Raw genomic sequence first — 17,143 nt, 5'->3', positions numbered from 1 at the left:
TGGGGAAGTGTGGGGAAAACGAAATAGGGTTGGTGTAAAATGGGTCAGCACGGAACAGGTGGGCCGAACAGCCCTTCACATCGCACTGGGGCTGGAAGTGTGACCTCGGGCCCGGCGTCAGTCCCGGGGCCGAACCCCGCTGCTGCTTCACAGCGCCGGGTACCTCCGTTATAACAGGGCGCTCCCTCAGCGCCGCCCCTCCCACTACGGCGCTCCCTCAACTGCCCCTCACACGGCGCGGCGCTCCCTCAGCTTCGGGTACTTCCGTTATAACAGGGCGCTCCCTCAGGACTCTCCTTCCCACGGCCAGGCGCTTCCTCCGTGTTTATGGAAGGTCGGGGGCAGTTGATGGAGGGAGGGAGGACGCTCAGGTGCAGGAGGCAGTCACCGAGGACATAGAACGGGGGGTCCCCGGGACCGGAGGTGCGGCGCCGTCAATCCAGCATTGTGCTGGGACCCGACGGGGTCACCGGGAGGGGGCGTAGGGGTTGGAGGGGGTCACAGGGACGGGGAGGGGTGTAGGGGTTGGAGGGGGTCACAGGGACAGGGAGGGGTGTAGGGGGCCGGAGGGGGTCACAGGGACGGGGAGGGGTGTAGGGGGCCGGAGCGGGTCACAGGGACGGGGAGGGGTGTAGGGGGCCGGAGGGGGTCACAGGGACGGGGAGGGGTGTAGGGGGCCGGAGCGGGTCACAGGGACGGGGAGGGGTGTAGGGGGCCGGAAGGGGGTCACAGGGACGGGGGAGGGATGTAGGGGCCGGTTTGATTTCAGTAAGAACTGTACCATCGAGCCGTGGTGGGCGAGAGCGGGACACTGCGCTGTGAGCCGAGTGTTCGGAAGGCGCCGAACCTCCGGGCGTGTCCCGGGACCCCCGATCCCCCCTCCGCACCGGCAGAGGGCCGGTGAGCCGGCGGGGTGAAGCAGAGCGAAAGCTCCGACCTGCCAACGTTCCGGAGACGGACGACTGATTCCAGCGACTTCCCTTCTGCAGAGAAGCGATGGTTTGAAGGATGACTCCCTGGCATCAGTTACGTCTGCCCGTACCGGGGGCTCCATCTCCATGGTTGTTCAGGTGATGACCGCTCCTTCTGTTGGAAGCTGCCGCCGCCGGTTCGCGGGGCCGTCAGGCCGAACGGTCAAGTCAGAAAACGCTGGAAATAATCGGCTGGTCGGGCAGCCTGTGATGCAGCTCAACAGGCGTTGGTGGGGTCACCCCTGGAGGCATGGTGTGCAGTTCTGGCGCCCAGCTCTAGGAGGGTGTCACTGAGCTGGAGGCGCAGTAAAGGTTCACGGGGATGTTACCGGGACCGGAGGGCTTGAGTTATAAGGAGAGGCTGGACAGGCTGGGACTGTTCTCCCTGGAGAGGAGGAGGCTGAGGGGTGACCTTGTAGAGGTTTATGAGGGGCGTGGATAAGGTGTATGGTCACAGTCTCTCCCCCAGGGTAGGAGAGTCTAAAACTGGAGGACACCGGTTTAAGGGGAAAGGTTTAAAGGGGACCCGAGGGGCAGGTTGGTGGGGGTGTGGAAGGAGATGCCAGAGGAAGTGGCAGGGGCGGGAACAGTCACATCAGGACAGGTAGGTGGCTGGGAAAGGTCACAATCAGTTTGTCCTCACTGATCTACGTCACGAAATGTGTTGTTTTTGGGGCAGCAGGTTCTGTGCAAGACGTAAAATTAGAATAAATTACAAAATAAGTAAATAGCTCAAAACCAACAGGAACAATGAGGTTCGTGGACCGTTCAGAAATCTGATGGCGGAGGGGAGAAGCTGTTCCTGAATTGTTGAGTGTGGGTCTTCAGGCTCCTCCCCGGGGCCAAATTCAGGGTGGGCACCTTGATCAGCATGGACCAGTTGGGCTGAAGGGCCTGTTTCCGTGGAACGGGGTCGGTAATTTCGGGTCTAGAATGAGAGCAGAGAAAGTTGCAAACACTCGACTGGTCGGGCAGCGTGTGCGGAGGTAGGAGCAGACCTAAGGTCAGTGACCCCTCCTCAGACCTGGAATCCACAGCCGTTTTTTCCAATTCTCCTGAGGTCATCGAACTGACTTTCTCTGCAGATGCTGCCTGACCTGTTGTGTTGGAGAAGGGGAAAGTATTCGGGTGATGGCGGGCTGGGGTGAGTGTGGGAGGAACTGGGGAGATCAGGAGGGGAGGGAAAAGACACAGAGGGGGAGCAGGTTGCCTGAAATTCAAAGTCAAAGTCGAGTTTATTGTCACATGCACAAGTCCATGGGTGCAGGGTGCAATGAAAACCCTTTGAACCTCACCAATTTTTACAAACGCACCACATAGGTGCATCACGACTTGGGACGGAAGCTGCTTTGCCCAGGACCGCAAGAAACTGCAGAGAGGTGTGGACGCAGCTCAGGACATCATGGAAACCAGCCTCCCCTCCATGGACTCTGTCTACTCTTCTCACTGCCTTGGGAAAGCAGCCAACAATCAAAGAGCCCACCCACCCCAGTCATTCTCTCTTCTCCCCGCTCCCATCGGGCAGAAGATACAAAAGCCTGAAAGCGCGTACCACCAGGCTCAAGGACAGCTTCTACCCCGCTGTTAAAGTCAAGTCGAGTTTATTGTCAAGTGCACAAGTCCGTGTGTGCACGGGTGCAATGAGAAACTTGCTTACAGCAGCATCACAGGCGCAGAGCATCAGATACACAACATTTGCAAGAAAAACATTCATTAAACATAAATTATACTCAATTTTTACAAAAAACAGAATTAAAACAACAATAAGTCCATTCTAGTGCAAAGTGATGCCAGTGTTGCTAAACTGGGGCAGTGATCAGGGTTGTGGCAGTTGGTTCAGGAACCAAATGGTTGAAGGGAAGGAGCTGTTCCTGAACCTGGGGGTGTGGGACTTCAGGCTTCTGTACCTCCTGACCAATGGGAGGGGGGAGGAGAGAGAATGTCCGGGTGGGAGGGATCTTTGATTGCGTCGGCTGCTTTACCGAGTCCGCGGAGGGGATCGTTAATGATGGACGTTGCCTTCTTGAAGCAGCGCCTCCCATGGATACTCCCGGTGGTAGGGAGGGGGAGTTTAGCCCCGATACCCCACTGAAAGGGTCTCAAATGGCAACATCACTTGAACTGTGACCTTTTATTTCACCCTCAGCCAGTACAACAACAAGACGGAGGAGAGAGTCTGGGATTTTGCCTGTAAATCGACTTTCCAGAGCCACGTTAACTGCTCCTGGACGGATTATGTCAACAGATTCGACGAGGGAATAAACTTCTCCTGTCCCTCAGAGGCTCTGATCTGCGGAGTGGAGAACCTCCAGGGAGACAGCCAGAGGGATCGGAAGTAATTTCCTTTCCCCGTGCGGTGAACCTTCCTCTGGGGGGGCAGTGGGGTGGGTCACATTCTCCGCGAGGCTCCCGGCCGATAGATGGGGCTCAACCCGCGCCCTTCATCACAGCACAGAAAGAGGCCATTCAGCCCATCGCGTCCGTGACATTCCCACATCAGGCATGGGTGCAAAGCAGAACGTGCCACAGAAACAGGCCCTTCGGCCCATTGACTTCATGCCACGCCTATGTCCATATCCACCCTAGTTTGCCTGTGTTAGCACTGTAGCCCCCAGCAATTCATTTATGCACCTCCAGCACCTCTTCAGATAGACTGTTCCATGCTCCACACACCCTCCGACCCCCCTCACCATGCTCCACACACCCTCCGACCCCCCCTCAGAACAGAGCCGCTCTGTCCCCGGTGAGTGGCCTCTGCACCCCGTCCCGTGTGACCACATCCATCCCACAGTGTGGAGCCCAGAGCTGTGCGCAGTGCTCCTGGTGTCGCCAAAGGAAAGTTTTGTTGCCGGGGCGGTGGTGGAGGCGGATACAATGGAGGCGTTCACGAGCCTCTGAGGCAGGCACGTGGATGTGCAGAGATTGGAGGCAGAAGGGATTAGTTCGGTCAGGTGTTTAATTACTGGTTTAATTAGTTCAGCACAACACGGTGGGCCGAAGGGCCTGTTCCTGAGCTGTACTGTTCTGTGTTCTGTTTATAAAGTTGCAAAATGATGTCCCCTGTATTCCATGTCGAGGCAAGTAACCACGTGCCTTCTTCACCACCTGAAAAGATAAAATACCTTTATTAGTCACCTGTACATTGAAACACACAGTGAAACGCATCATTTGCGTGGAGTGCTCTGGGGGCAGCCCGCAAGTGTCGCCACGCTTCCTGCGCCAACATAACATGCCCGCAACTTCCTGACCCGTATGTCTTTGGAATATGGGAGGAAACCGGAGCACCCGGAGGAAACCCACGCAGTCACGGGGAGAACGTACAGCGGTGGGAGTTGAACCCGGGTCACTGTTGCTGTAATAGCGTGACGCTAACCGCTACACTACTGTGCCTGACCACCTTATCCACCTGTGCTGTACTTTCAGGGAACTGTGGACTTGTATCCCAAGGTCCCTCTGTTCATCAACACTGCCCAGGACCCTACCATTCACTGTGTATGTCCTACCTTGTTTATCTTCGCAACCTTTTTTTATATTCATTCAAGGGGTGTGGGCTTCATGGGCTGAGCCAGCACTTAATTGCCCTCCCTAGTTGCCCCTGAGAAGGTGGTGGGTGAGCTGCCTTCTTGAACCGCTGTGGTCCTTGAGGTGTTGGTGCCCCCACAGTGCTGTTGGGGAGGGAGTTCCAGGGTTTTGACCCAGTGACGGTGAAGGAACGGCGATATATTTCCCAGTCGGGACGGTGTGTGGCTCGGAGGGCAACTCCCGGCCGGGGGGGGGGGGTTCGCCGTTCTTTTGCTGCCCTTGTCCTTCTCGCTGGGAGAGGTGGTGGGTTTGGAAGGTGCTGTCTGAGGAGTCTTGGTGAGTTGCTGCAGTGCCTCCTGTAGATGGTCCACACTGCTGCCACTGTGTGTGGTTGGTGGGTGGGGGCTGCTGTGTCCTGGACGGTGTCGAGCTTCTTGTGTGTTGTTGAGTTTATTGTCAGATGCACAGGTCCACGTGTGCACAGGTGCGATGAATACTTACAGCAGCATCACAGGCACAGAGCATCAGATCCACAACAGTCACAAGAAACACACATATACACACGTGGAAAAGTACATGATAGAACAGAAAAGCAGTCCATTGTTTGTGCAGAGCGGTCCCAGTGTTGCTGTACTGAGGCAGTGATTAGGGTTGTGCCGGTTGGTTCAGGAAAGTTGAAGGGAAGCCGCTGTTCCTGAGTGTGGGCTCATCCAGGCAAGCGGAGGGAGTAAAAGTCAGCACCTTGTACTTGCTGGGATTAAATTCTGCCTGCCCCATCTCTGCACAATGGCTCTGCATCCTCCTCAGTGGCCCAACACCACCACCCCCTGCCCTGCTGGGTGGGGTGGCCCCGCGGCGTCAGCCCACTGTCACCCCCCGGTTGCTGTCTTGTTTTCCAGGTGGAGGTTCTACTGCTGCGAAGCCGCCCGCGTCTGTTTCCGGGACTGCGCCTGGTCCCCGTACGTCAACCAGCGCAACGAGTACTTCAGCTGGGAAGTGCCGGGGAATCGCTACCTGGTGGGAGTGGTGCGTTACCATGGAAACCAGACCAGGTAGGTAGGCGATCCCTTCAAACCCGGGCCCTGGAGAGTAGCTGGGGATTTCAGACCAGAGGGGAGAGAGTTAAAAAGGGACATCAGGGCAGCTTCTTCACACAGAGGGTGGTGCGTGTTTGGAATGGTTGAGGTGGGCACATCAGCAATGTTTAAAAGCATCAAGATATCCATGGATAGGAGAGGTTCAGTGGGCCAAACGTGGGGCAGCTGGGACCAGCTCACTGGGCAACGCAGTCGGCATGGACAAGTTGGGCCGAAGGGCCTGTTTCTGTGCTGTGGTGACTCTGTAATGCTATAGGACAATGTAGTGCCGCACTGAGGGAGGGTCACACTGTGGGGGGCGGTACTGAGGGAGGGTCCCACTCCCCTCCTCCCCACTTTCTCCAGAGTCTGAGCTCCCTTCCTGGTTCCGGAGTTCGGGACTGATCACCAACCCCACCCCCGTGGGGTGAGACTGTTCCCCACGGGGATCCGGCCACAGACACAACCCCCGAAGGGCTTGGGAATCCGAGTGGGGATCTCCCTCCCTGGAAGCCTCCAGCTGCCACTTGGCCTGAGCCCAACCCTGTGACTGGTCACAACGAGGAGGTTTCTTAATGCCCCAAATCCTCTCCCCTCCCACTGACTGTCTTGTCTTCTGTTGCAGAGAGCGTCCGGTGGCAGTTCCGTTACTGCGCAATGTTCTCCCTGAGCATGTTCGAAGTGTGATTGGAAGCCAGAAGATCTCAATAAAAAAAAATCCCTCCATCAGTTCTCCAAGTCTTCCTGAGTTTATACACCTCTGTAAGATCGCCCCTCAGTCCCCTTCGCTCCAAGGAATGTCCTAGCCTGCCCAACCTCTCCCTAACACTCAGTCCCTCAAGTCCCAGCAACTTCCTCGTAAATCTCCTCTGCACTTGTTCCAGCTAATGGCATCTTCCTACAGCAGGATTCCAAACCTGAACACAATACTCCAAGTGCGGCCTCACCAACGACTTGTACAACTGCAACCTATAATCCCAACTCAGTGCCCTGACCGGTGAAGGCCAGTGTGCCAAATGCCTTCTTCACCGCTCTTGTCTACCTGTGACCCCACTTTCCAGGGGAACGGTGTGCTGGCTGCTCCCTCAAAACCCATGCGGCAGAGTTGTTGAGCATTGATGGGTGCTGACTTTGCCTGGTGGTGTTAACGATGACCGAGTTACTGCGGCATTTTCCCCACTGACAATCAGGTTAACTGTTCTGCCATCCATTTTTCCCCCTTCCACCTTTCCGAAGGAGGTTTTCCCCTCAGGAACTGTCCCAGAGGCTGGAGAGGTTTGGAAAATATCCAGCAGGATTCCCTGCAGTACTCGGTGATGTTGTTATCTGACCCTGTGCATTTGCCAGGCTCAGCCCCTTTACTTTTACTCTTCCGTGACTGTGAGTGAATTCCCGGGTCCTTGCCTCTCTCCGGGATCTTGGAGACTGTGGAATATTCTGGTTCACTGCTTGAAATTGCCTCAAGCTGCAAGGTCTGAAGTTAAAGCTACCTGCAGTAAACAGCGATGGATTGACGTGGCTAACGGTGTTGCCCGCGGAAGGGGAGACTTCATGCCCTCCTGACTACCCCGGCTCCCCGCCCCTCTCCCGGTGGGATGCAGTGACCACGCCGCCTCACAAACAGGACAGAAACAGCACTGATTCGTGTTACTGCAGCTAAATAAAGGGCTGCGCCAACACCACCCCGGTCCCCGTGGGGAGATGACGAGCTCCGCAGCTGCATCAGTGCTGCTCACACACGCAGGCTGGCACCTGGCTGCTCAACCCGATGAGCCGTCGTCAGTCTGGGGCGAACTGGACTGACCAGTGTCTGATGATTGGGGTGGGTTTCGGGAAGACGAAAATGTCCCAGTTCATCACAAACCGTTTGATAGATCTCACCCAACCCTTGTCACATTCTCTCACACGCCCCGTCTACACTTCCCACTGCCTCAGTAAAGCAGCCAGCATAATCAAAGACCCTTCCCACCCCAGACATTCTCTGTTCTCCCCCCTCCCATTGGGCAGAAGATGAAAAGGTCTGAAAGTGCATATCACCAGGCTCAAGGACAGCTTCTATCCCACTGTTAAAAGACTATTGAACAGTTCCCTACTACGATGAGATGGAATCTTGACCACACAATCTACCTTGTTCGGACCTTGCACCTTATTGTCTGCCTGCACTGCACTTTCTCTGTAACTGTTACACTTTATTCTGCATTCTGTTATTGTTTTCCCCTTGTACTACCTCGATGTACCGATGTGATGAAATGATCTGTATGGATGGCAGGCAAAACAAAGTTTTTCACTGTATCGCCAGTAGTTTGTTCTTTGCTCCAGATTCCAGCATCTCTCGTGTCTTCTTCACCAGATTACTTAACCTTTTCAGTCTCAGTACCACTGGGGTTGTTCTGTCTGTAGTTGTGCACAGTGTATTGCTACAATGGAGTCCAGTGTTTCCCTGGGGTGGAGAGGCAGGGGTTAATCTGCCGGGACCTTTAAGATTAACTTTGAGGGAATCCTGAACTGGGACTGCCCAGACCCTTTGCACCTCTGATTTCTGAATTCTCTCCCCATTTAGAAAACAGTCTACACCTTTATTCTTCCTACCGAAGTGCAGAACCCCACACTTCCCTCCGTTGTATTCCACCTGCCACTCTCCCAACCTGTCCAAGTCCTTCTGCAGACTCCTGCCTCTGCAACACTACCTGTCCCTCCATCTACATCACGGAAACAGGCCCTTCGGCCCAACGGGTCTATCTTGGCCACAATGCCATCAGCTCCTTCATTAAAGTACTGAGTGAAAAGTTGTGGTCCCAACACCGACCCCTGCAGAACTCTGCCGGTTATACGCGCGCCCACAGGGGCGAGCTGCCGCGCTAGTTTTGACAATGATACAACAACTTGCATTTCTGTATCACCTTTCACCTGGAGCAAGTGTATTATCAAACTTAAAGACCGAGCCCGGATGTTTTTGCAGGGTGCTTCAGAGATCAGATTTAGGAGTGTGGCAGAACCTTGGGCCTGATTTTTATGACTGGCATCCTTTCTCTCTGTCCTGTAGATGGACCTTTCTGTTGGGATACTTTGAACTGAGTTACAGATAAATATACCACAGGAAAGGGGCCGTTCGGTCCAACTGCTCTGTTCTAGCCCTTCATGTAATGATGTCTGGCTAGAGCCACCTTTGGACCATGGACTGGAGTCACACACGGGTCAGACTGCAGAAGGATTTCATTCCCTGGAGGGCATTAGTGAACAGGGTGGGTTTTTATCACAGTCCATCGTCCCTATTACTGAGAAAAGTTACCACCCTTCCTCCCCCCCAAACCATCTTCCTCCCATCTCCCCACCCCACCACCTCCTCCTCCTCGACCCTCCCGCGCTTCCCCTGAAACCTTCGATAAAATGTCGTGGCCTTGAAGCACAAGTCCATTTGATGCCAGGGTGCCAGAGAGTCTAAAGCTCGAGGCATAAGTGAGAGGGGAAAGGGGAACCTGAGGGGCAAGTCCTTCCCACCGAGGGTGGTGGGTGTGTGGAGCGAGCTGCCAGAGCAAGTGGCAGAGGTGGGGACAGTTACAACGCTTGGACAGGTGGGTGGATGTGGGCCAAACGCAGGCAAGCGGGACTAGCTTGGAAAGGCAAGTTGGCCAGCATGGACGAGTTGGGTCGAAGGGCCTGTTTCCGTGCTGTATACCTCTCTGACAACGGTTCTCCTTCCACAGACTCACTGGGTGTTTGTTGCCAGCAGTTTCTGCCTTCAACCCACAGGCACTCCCCGTGGGGGCTCCTCACCCTTATTCCCACCCCTCTCTGGTTGGGATCATTTATCCCCAGAGTCTGTCCCTCCGTCCCGGACCCTCCCTCCTCATTGCACGAAGTAACTTCTCCCTGAGCCCCACTTCACCATCCTGTACCTGCCGGGATCCCGGGATCCGAGCCGAGGGTCTGCAGCCACTCCCGCTGATCCAGAGCCGGGACAAACCTTCTTCCCGGGCAGTGGGAGTTATCCTGGAGTTAGAAGGAAGTTATACTCCCGCACCCCCCCCCGCCCCACCCTGCCCCGCCAGCACCCCCCCACCCCGCACCCCCGCCCCACCCCCAATACCCACCCCGCCCCGCCCGCACCCCCCACCCCACACCCCGCCCGCACCCCCCACACCCCACACCCCCCCACCCTGCACCCCGCCCGAACCCCCACACCCCGCACCCCCGCCCCACCCCCCCATACCCACCCCGCCCCGCCCGCACCCCCACACCCCACACCCCCGCCCCACCCCCAATACCCACCCCGCCCTGCCCGCACCCCCCACCCCACACACCGCCCACACCCCCCACCCCACACCCCGCCCGCACCCCCGCACCCTGCACCCCCCCACACCCCGCCCGAACCCCCACCCCCCCCCCCCCCACCCCCCCCCCCCCCCCCACCCCCCCCCCCCCCCCCCCCCCCCCCCCCCCCCACCCCCCCCCCCCCCCACCCCCCCCCCCCCCACCCCCCCCCCCCCACCCCCCCCCCCCCCCCCACACCCCCCCCCCCCCCCACCCCCCCCACCCCCCCCCCCCCCCACCCACCCCCCCCCCCCCCCCCCCCCCCCCCCCCCACCCCCCCACCCCCCACCCCCCCCCCCCCCCCACCCCCCCCCCCCACCACCCCCCCCCCCACCCCCACCCCCCCCCCCCCCCCACCCCCCCCCACCCCCCCCCCCCCCACCCCCCCCCCACCCCCCCCCCCCCACCCCCCCCCCCCCCCCCCCACCCCCCCCCCCCCCCACCCCCCCCCACCCCCCCCACCCCCACCCCCCCCCCACCCCCCCCCCCACCCACACCCACACCCCCCCCACCCCCCCCACCCCCACACCCCACCCACACACCGACCACCCCCCCCCACCCCCCCACCCCGCCCCACCCCCCCCCCCAACACCCCCCGCACCCCCCCCCAACCCCCCCACCCCACACCCCGCCCGCACCCCCACACCCCCCCGAACCCCCCGCACCCCGCCCCCCCGCCCGAACCCCCCCCACCCGCCCACCGTGGGGAAGCTTCGCTCCCCGCAGACTCCCGGGGACCGGAGGCTCCAGCGGGACCCGCTCCCGGACCCGGAGCCCGCGCTGCCATCAGGCGCGGCGGCGGCCACCTCGGCGTCCCCGGGGGTGGGGGTCCTCGCGGCGTTGCTGGGGTGACGGGGCCTAGTGGCGGCCGGCGGCTCCTCGGCCTCGCGTGTGGGAATGTGGCGGCGGAGCCTCCAACGGTTGCTGCGGGCCGGGGGGAGCGGGGGAGGCGGCGGCGGCCCGGGGGAGGCGGCAGGTCGTGGGGTCGCGGTCAGCGCCGTCAGGGTGAGGGAGTGAGGGAGGAGAGTGAGGGAGTGAGGGAGGGGAGTGAGGGAGTGAGGGAGGGAAGGGAAGGGGTGAGGGAGGGGATGAGGGAGGGGAGTGAGGGAGGGAGGGAGGGGAGGGAGGGAGGGGAGGGAGGGAGGGAGGGAGGGAGGGAGGGTGAGGGAGGAGGGGGGTGAGGGAGGGAGGGGAGGGGGAGGGGAGGGAGGGGAGGGGGAGGGGAGGGAGGAGGGGAGGGGAGGGAGGAGGGGAGGGGGGAGGGGAGGGGGGAGGGGGGGAGGGGGGAGGGGAGGGGGGAGGGGAGGGAGGGGGGAGGGAGTGAGGGGGGGGTGGGGTGAGGGAGGGAGTGAGAGGGAGGGGGACGGAGGAGGGTGAGGGGTTGCGGGCGGGAGTTGGGAGGGAGGGGGGTTGGGGAGAAGATGGGAGTGGGCAGTGAGAGGTGTGAGGGAGGGAGACTGAATGGGGAGGGAGGAGTGTGGCAGAGAGTAGGGGTGAGGGTGGGGGGAGTGTGGTGAGGGGAGGGGTCCCTGGCACAGCCGCCCTCAGTCCCCTCTCCCCACCCTCCCCTCCACCTGTCCCGGAACCAATTCCCCGTCCAGGCACCGACCGCCTCTGTTCCTGCCCCCGACCTGGGGGGGCAGTTTGGGATCGTAACCCCCTAAAGTTTCACTTCCCATCCCCCTCCCACCCGGACCCAGCGATTTAAACCCCCGCCCTGAGAACTGACCCGTTACACGTCTCCAGCCTGACCCCTTGCCTTCTGTACCCTGTGCCCCTTCGGCCCATCTGCTCCCCCCCCACTTCCCGGGTCTCCTGAGCGACATCCACCGGGGATCATTTCTGCCCAGCTGCTCTGCAGACACAGGTTTACAACAGTTCCCGGCAGCGGTGGGGGGAAAGTGTCCGACACCACAGCCTGCACCGGGCTGGATGGGGTCTGTGGGAACCTGCAGAAGGCAGTTGCCCACAAAAGGGGCAGGAAGTAGCTGGGGTCTGGGGCTAATTGGAGGGATGTTTCAGAGAGGGGGCCCACGGTGCAATGGGATAGGAGGTACAATGTGCAGCATGGAGAAACTACTGCCCCTGAGCTCCAGAGACCCTAGTTCGATCCTGACCTCCGGTGCCGTCTGTGTGGAGTTTGCCACGCTCTCCCTGTGACGGGGTGGGTTTTTCCTGGGTGCTCCAGTCTCCTCCCACGTCCCAACAACGTGCGGGTCAGTGGGTTCATAAGTCTGCTCTAAGTTGCCACCCTGGTGTGTGGGTGAGGGGTAGAATCTTGGGGGGAGTTGATGGGAGTGTGGAGGGAACAGGTTACAGGGTTCTGTGAGCCAGTATAACTCAGCTGAATGGCCTCCTCCTGCAAGGGAAGGAGGTGTGAGTCTGGATTCCTGATCCTGGGGGTCTCCGGACATTCTACTGATCTCTCCGCCACAGAGCACCAGTGTGGTGCCCAAAGCCCAGCGGCAGATTGATGACGCTCCTTGTTCCCACAGGGCACGGTGATGGTGGAACGCTGGTGGCAGGTTCCCCTCCCCAAGGAGGGCAAACCGGCCAGGCTGCACCCCAGGAGGCATCGGGTGTACCGGCTGGTGGAGGACACGAAGCACAGCCCCCAGGAGAGGTTGGAGCTCATCCTAACGCAGGACCGTCCCCAGTACGTAAATGCCCCGACCCCTCGCTAGCTGCTGACAGTGGTATTGGTTTATTATTTGTCACTTGTACTGAGGTACAGTGAAAAACTTGTCTTGCATACTGATCGTACAGGTCAATTCATTACACAGTGCAGTTACATTGAGTCAGTACAGAGTGCATTGATGTAGTACAGGTAAAAACAATAACAGTACAGAGTAAAGTGTCACAGCTACAGAGAAAGTGCAGTGCAATAAGGTGCAAGGTCACAACAAGGTAGATCGTGAGGTCAGAGTCCATCTCATCGTATAAGGGAATCATTCAATAGTCTTATCACAGTGGGGTAGAAGCTATCCTTAAGCCTGGTGATACGTGCCCTCAGGCTTCTGTATCTTCTACCTGATGGGAGAGGAGAGAAGAGAGAATGACTCGGGTGGGTGGGGTCTTTGCTTATGCTGGCTGCTTCACCAAGACAATGAGAGGTAAAGACAGAGTCCAGGGAGGGGAGGCTGGTGTCCGTGATTTGCTGGGCTGTGTCCACAACTCTCTGCAGCCTCTTGCGGTCCTGGCAGAGCAGTTGCCGTACCAAGCCATGATACATCCAGATAGGATGCTTTCTGTGGTGCATTGGTAAAAGTTTGTGAGTGTCAAAGGCCACAAACAGAATCTCTTTAGCTTCCAGAGAGAGTAGAGGCGCTGGTGAGCTTTCTTGGCCGTGGCATCTACGTGATTTGACCAGGGCAGGTTGTTGGTGATGTTCACTCCTAGGAACTTGAAGCTCTCAACCCTCTCGACCTCAGCACCATTGATGTAGACAGGTGCATGTACACCGCCCCCTTTCCTGAAGTCAATGACCAGCTCTTTTGTTTTGTTGACATTGAGGGAAAGGTTGTTGTCATGACACCATTCCACTAAGCTCCTTCCTGTACTCCGGCTCATCGCTGTTTGAGATACAGCCTCCAATGGTGGTATCATCTGCAAACTTGTAGCTGGAGTTAGAGCAGAATCTTGCCACACAGTCATGAGTGTATAGGGAGTAGAGTAGAGGGCTGAGGATGCAGCCTTATGGGGCACCAGTGTTGAGAATAATCGTGTCAGAGGTATTGCTGCCTATCCTCACTGACTGCAGTCTGTTGGTTAGAAAGTCAAGGATCCAGTTACAGAGGGAGGTGTTGAGTCCTGGGTCTCGGAGTTTGGTGACAAGCTTGCTTGAGATTATTGTATTGAAGGCAGAGCTGTAGTCAATAAACAATAGGTGTCTTTACTGTCCAGATGCTCCAGAGGTGAGTGAAGGGCCAGGGGAGATGCTGTTGACCTGTTTCGGTGATAGGCGAATTGCAATGGGTCCAGGTTGTCTGGGAGGCTGGAGTTGATGCGAGCCATGACCAGCCTCTCAAAGCACTTTGTGATGGTGATGTCAGAGCCACTGGTCGGTAGTCTTTGAGACATGTTACCTTGCTCTTTTTCGGTACTGGCATGATAGTGGTCTTCTTAATAGGTGGTAACCTGAGATTGAAGCAGGGAGAGGTTAAATATGTCCGCAAATACTTCTGCCAACTGATCAGCACAAGATCTGAGCACGCGGCCCGGGACACCATCTGGGCCAGATGCTTTCCTCATGTTCACTCTCCAGAAGACTGATCTTACGTCCTCAATGTGATCACAGGTTCAGCTGCATTTGAGGCTGTCGGGGTGGGTGGTGACAATCCACTTCCCTTCTGTTCAAAACATGCATAGAATGCGTTAAGTTCATCAGGAAGAGATGTGCTGTTAACTATGCAGCCCGTCTTCGTCTTGTAGCCTGTTATGGCACGTAAGCCCTGCCATAGACTGACGGCTGGTCTGGGACTCTATTTCGAGTCAGTATTGCCTCTTGGTATCCCTGATAGCGTTCCTCAAGGTCGCATCTCGATTTCATGTCCAGATCAGAATCACGAGATTTGTGGCAGCAGTCCTCGACTTCAGTAGGGAGTGGATCTCCCGGTTCATCCATGGTTTCCGGTTTGGGAACACCCGGATTGTCCTCTTTGGTACCCAGTCCTCCACACACTTGCTGATAAAGTCTGTGAAGGTGGTGGTATACTCAGCAAGGCTGGCAGCTGAGTCTTTGACCATGGGCCAGTTCAATGACTCAAAGCAGTCACGTAGGAGCTCATCTGCTTCCTCAGACCAGCACTGCACAGCTCTCTGTACCGGATCCTCTCGTTTCAGTTTCTGTTTGTATGCAGGGAGCAGGAGCACAGCCTGGTGGTCTGACTTCCCAAAGTGAGGACGAGGGTGGCTCGGAAGGCATCTTTGATGGTTGTATAGCAGTGGTCAAGGGTGTTGGTGGCCCTGGTGGAGCAGGAGATGTGCTGGTAGTATTTTGGTAACACACTCTTGAGGTTGGCCTGATTAAAGTCCCCTGTGATGATGAAGAGGGCCTCGGTATGTTGACCACGGAGTATAGCTCATTGAGGGCAGGGTCATGTCCGTCTGTGGTGGGATGTAGACTGCCATCAGGATAGCTGAAGCGAGCTCCCATGGCAGATAGAATGGTCGACACTTCACCGTTAGATATTCAGGCTGGGTGAGCAGGAGCTCGCCAGGACTGTCACATCCGAGCACCACAGTGCCTGCTTTTATTTACCCACCCCCTCACTCACCGTTCTCGTCCCTCCCTCCCTCCAACAGAGCTCGGAGATCGAGGGGACACGGTCTTTGTGAAGAAGGCCATCGGTCGGAACCGGCTGCTGCCCCAGGGCCTGGCTGTTTACGCCTCACCAGAGAACAAGGCCTTGTTCAAGCAGGAGCGCATGGTGGGTGCAGGGTTGGGTCTCGTTACTGACGCGCCTTGGGGCCCTCCCGTCTCCTCCTGCAACAAGGGTGGGGTCATGCAGGGGGGTGTGGGGGGGGTAATGTGCGGGGGTTGGGTTGGGAGGTGAGGGAGGGTGGGAGAGGGGTGTATTGGTGGTGGTTGGGTTGGGGGGAGAGAGGGTGGGGGGGGGGGGAAGAGGATTGCCACTGAACATTTCCTGTGATGTTTCAGGTGCTTCAGGAGGGGGGGTGCGGAGGGAGAGGAGGCAGACCCCCAGTGGGGAGAGGGTGAGTGACACACGTCTGCTCGTGGACCCCCCCCCCCACTGTTCCTGTAACCCCTCCCCGCCCCCGACCCCTTGCTCCCGCTGCCCGCGGCTGACCCCTCGCTCCCGCTGCCCCGCGCTGACCTCTCCCCCCCTCTCGCCCCCCAGACCGTCGAGTTCCTGAAGGGGTCGCGGCTGATGGTGAGGATGAAGAACAACGTGAAGTGGGAGCTGAGCAGGGACATCGTCTGCCGCCACTTCCTCAGGGAGGTGAGCAGGTCTGGGCCGGGACGTCTGAGGGAGCGGGTCCGGGCCGGGACGTCCGAGGGAGCAGCTGCCCGGTCCTGGGCGGTCCATCTCCCCGCCACCCCCCCCCCCACCCCCACCATCCTCCACTCATAGACCCGGATACCCAGGGGGGGCTGTGGGGAGGGGATCGCCTGTTAGGTGGGGTGTGGTGGGGGCTGGGGAAGTGGGGACGTTGAACCCCCAGCCCTGTGTGACCCTCGGGTTGAACGTCCCAGGATACCTGCGGCTCTCTCGGAATACTGGATGGATCCACCTCAACATCCTCGGCGACCCACGACCTTCCCCCCGCCCCGTGATCCATCCCCCCCCGCCCCTGTGTGAGGAAGGGGGAGCTGATCGGCATCCACCCTGCCTGTGTGGGATCTTGCTGTGCGTGGAGTGCACAGTGACATCTGTCCTGGGTCTTGACCTTGCTCTCCCCCCCCTCCCCGCCCCCCCCCACACCCCCCCCCTCCACACGGCCCGCAGGGACAGTGGGGAGCGGACAGCCCACACAAAGGGTTAACTACAGAATAACCCAGCTGCTGGTGGATCTTGGTGGGTCAGGCAGCATCTGTGGAGGCAGAGGGAGGCTCCGGTGTCTCCGGGGATAACTGTTGAGGCAGAGGGAGGCTCCAGGGCTAACTGTGGAGGCAGAGGGAGGCTCCAGGGCTAACTGTGGAGGCAGAGGGAGGCTCCGGTATCTCCGGGGGTAACTTGACCTGCATTTCGTTCTCAGCTGCAAGTGTTTGTTCCACCGGCCGCGCTGAGGATTCCCGACGAGCCCATCACCCGCTGGGGCGAGTACTGGTGTGAGGTGACGGTGAGTGACACTGAGACGAAGCAGCACCCACCCCCAGTCACCCGAACTGCCCCCAGTCACCCGCACCAACCCCGGTCTGCGGCACCCATCACACACTCCCGGGGTCAGACACAGGGTGAAGCTCCCTCCACACCGTCCCATCACACACTCCACAGGTTAGATTTACCATGAAGGTTCCTGTGTTCACTGGGACTTTGTTTACTTTGAAGTGTAAAGAAAATATATTCTTCATATTTAGAAGGAACAATTGGTCTGAGAAACTAGTAATCTAAATCGTGTTTGGAAGAACAACGCTCGGAGGTCCCAGTCTCCGCTGTTGATGTTTTCCGACCTCCGCAGTTCACAAACGTTTAAAGGGAGCAGCTCCAGTTATCATGGCGGAGCGAGGCAGCAGAATGATTGTCTGCCCTGGGGGGGGGGGGGGTGGGGGGGGGGGGGGGGGGGGGTGGGGGGGGGGGG

The 17,143-nt window shown here is 58.6% G+C and overlaps 2 protein-coding genes across 2 annotated transcripts; both read left to right on the top strand.

Moving 5' to 3' along the window:
- The first annotated feature begins 790 nt into the window (after positions 1-790).
- LOC127587418 (hemagglutinin/amebocyte aggregation factor-like) lies at positions 791-5,549 on the top strand. The gene is made up of 3 exons (XM_052045714.1): positions 791-1,066; positions 3,115-3,306; positions 5,393-5,549. The coding sequence occupies exons 1-3, from the start codon at positions 1,059-1,061 to the stop codon at positions 5,547-5,549; spliced, it is 357 nt and encodes a 118-aa protein (XP_051901674.1). The 5' UTR covers positions 791-1,058.
- Positions 5,550-10,692: 5,143 nt separating this feature from the next.
- mrpl9 (mitochondrial ribosomal protein L9) lies at positions 10,693-16,855 on the top strand. The gene is given in 7 exon segments (XM_052045713.1): positions 10,693-10,885; positions 12,376-12,525; positions 12,527-12,536; positions 15,185-15,309; positions 15,540-15,584; positions 15,742-15,843; positions 16,601-16,855. Coding segments are annotated over 7 exon segments (795 nt in total). The 5' UTR covers positions 10,693-10,777.
- Positions 16,856-17,143: the final 288 nt, after the last annotated feature.

Source organism: Pristis pectinata, chromosome 40, assembly GCF_009764475.1.
Source record: "Pristis pectinata isolate sPriPec2 chromosome 40, sPriPec2.1.pri, whole genome shotgun sequence".
Lineage (NCBI taxonomy): Eukaryota > Metazoa > Chordata > Chondrichthyes > Rhinopristiformes > Pristidae > Pristis > Pristis pectinata.
Note: the sequence above shows the minus strand (reverse complement) of the source record. Positions and strands in the feature narration are given on the sequence as shown.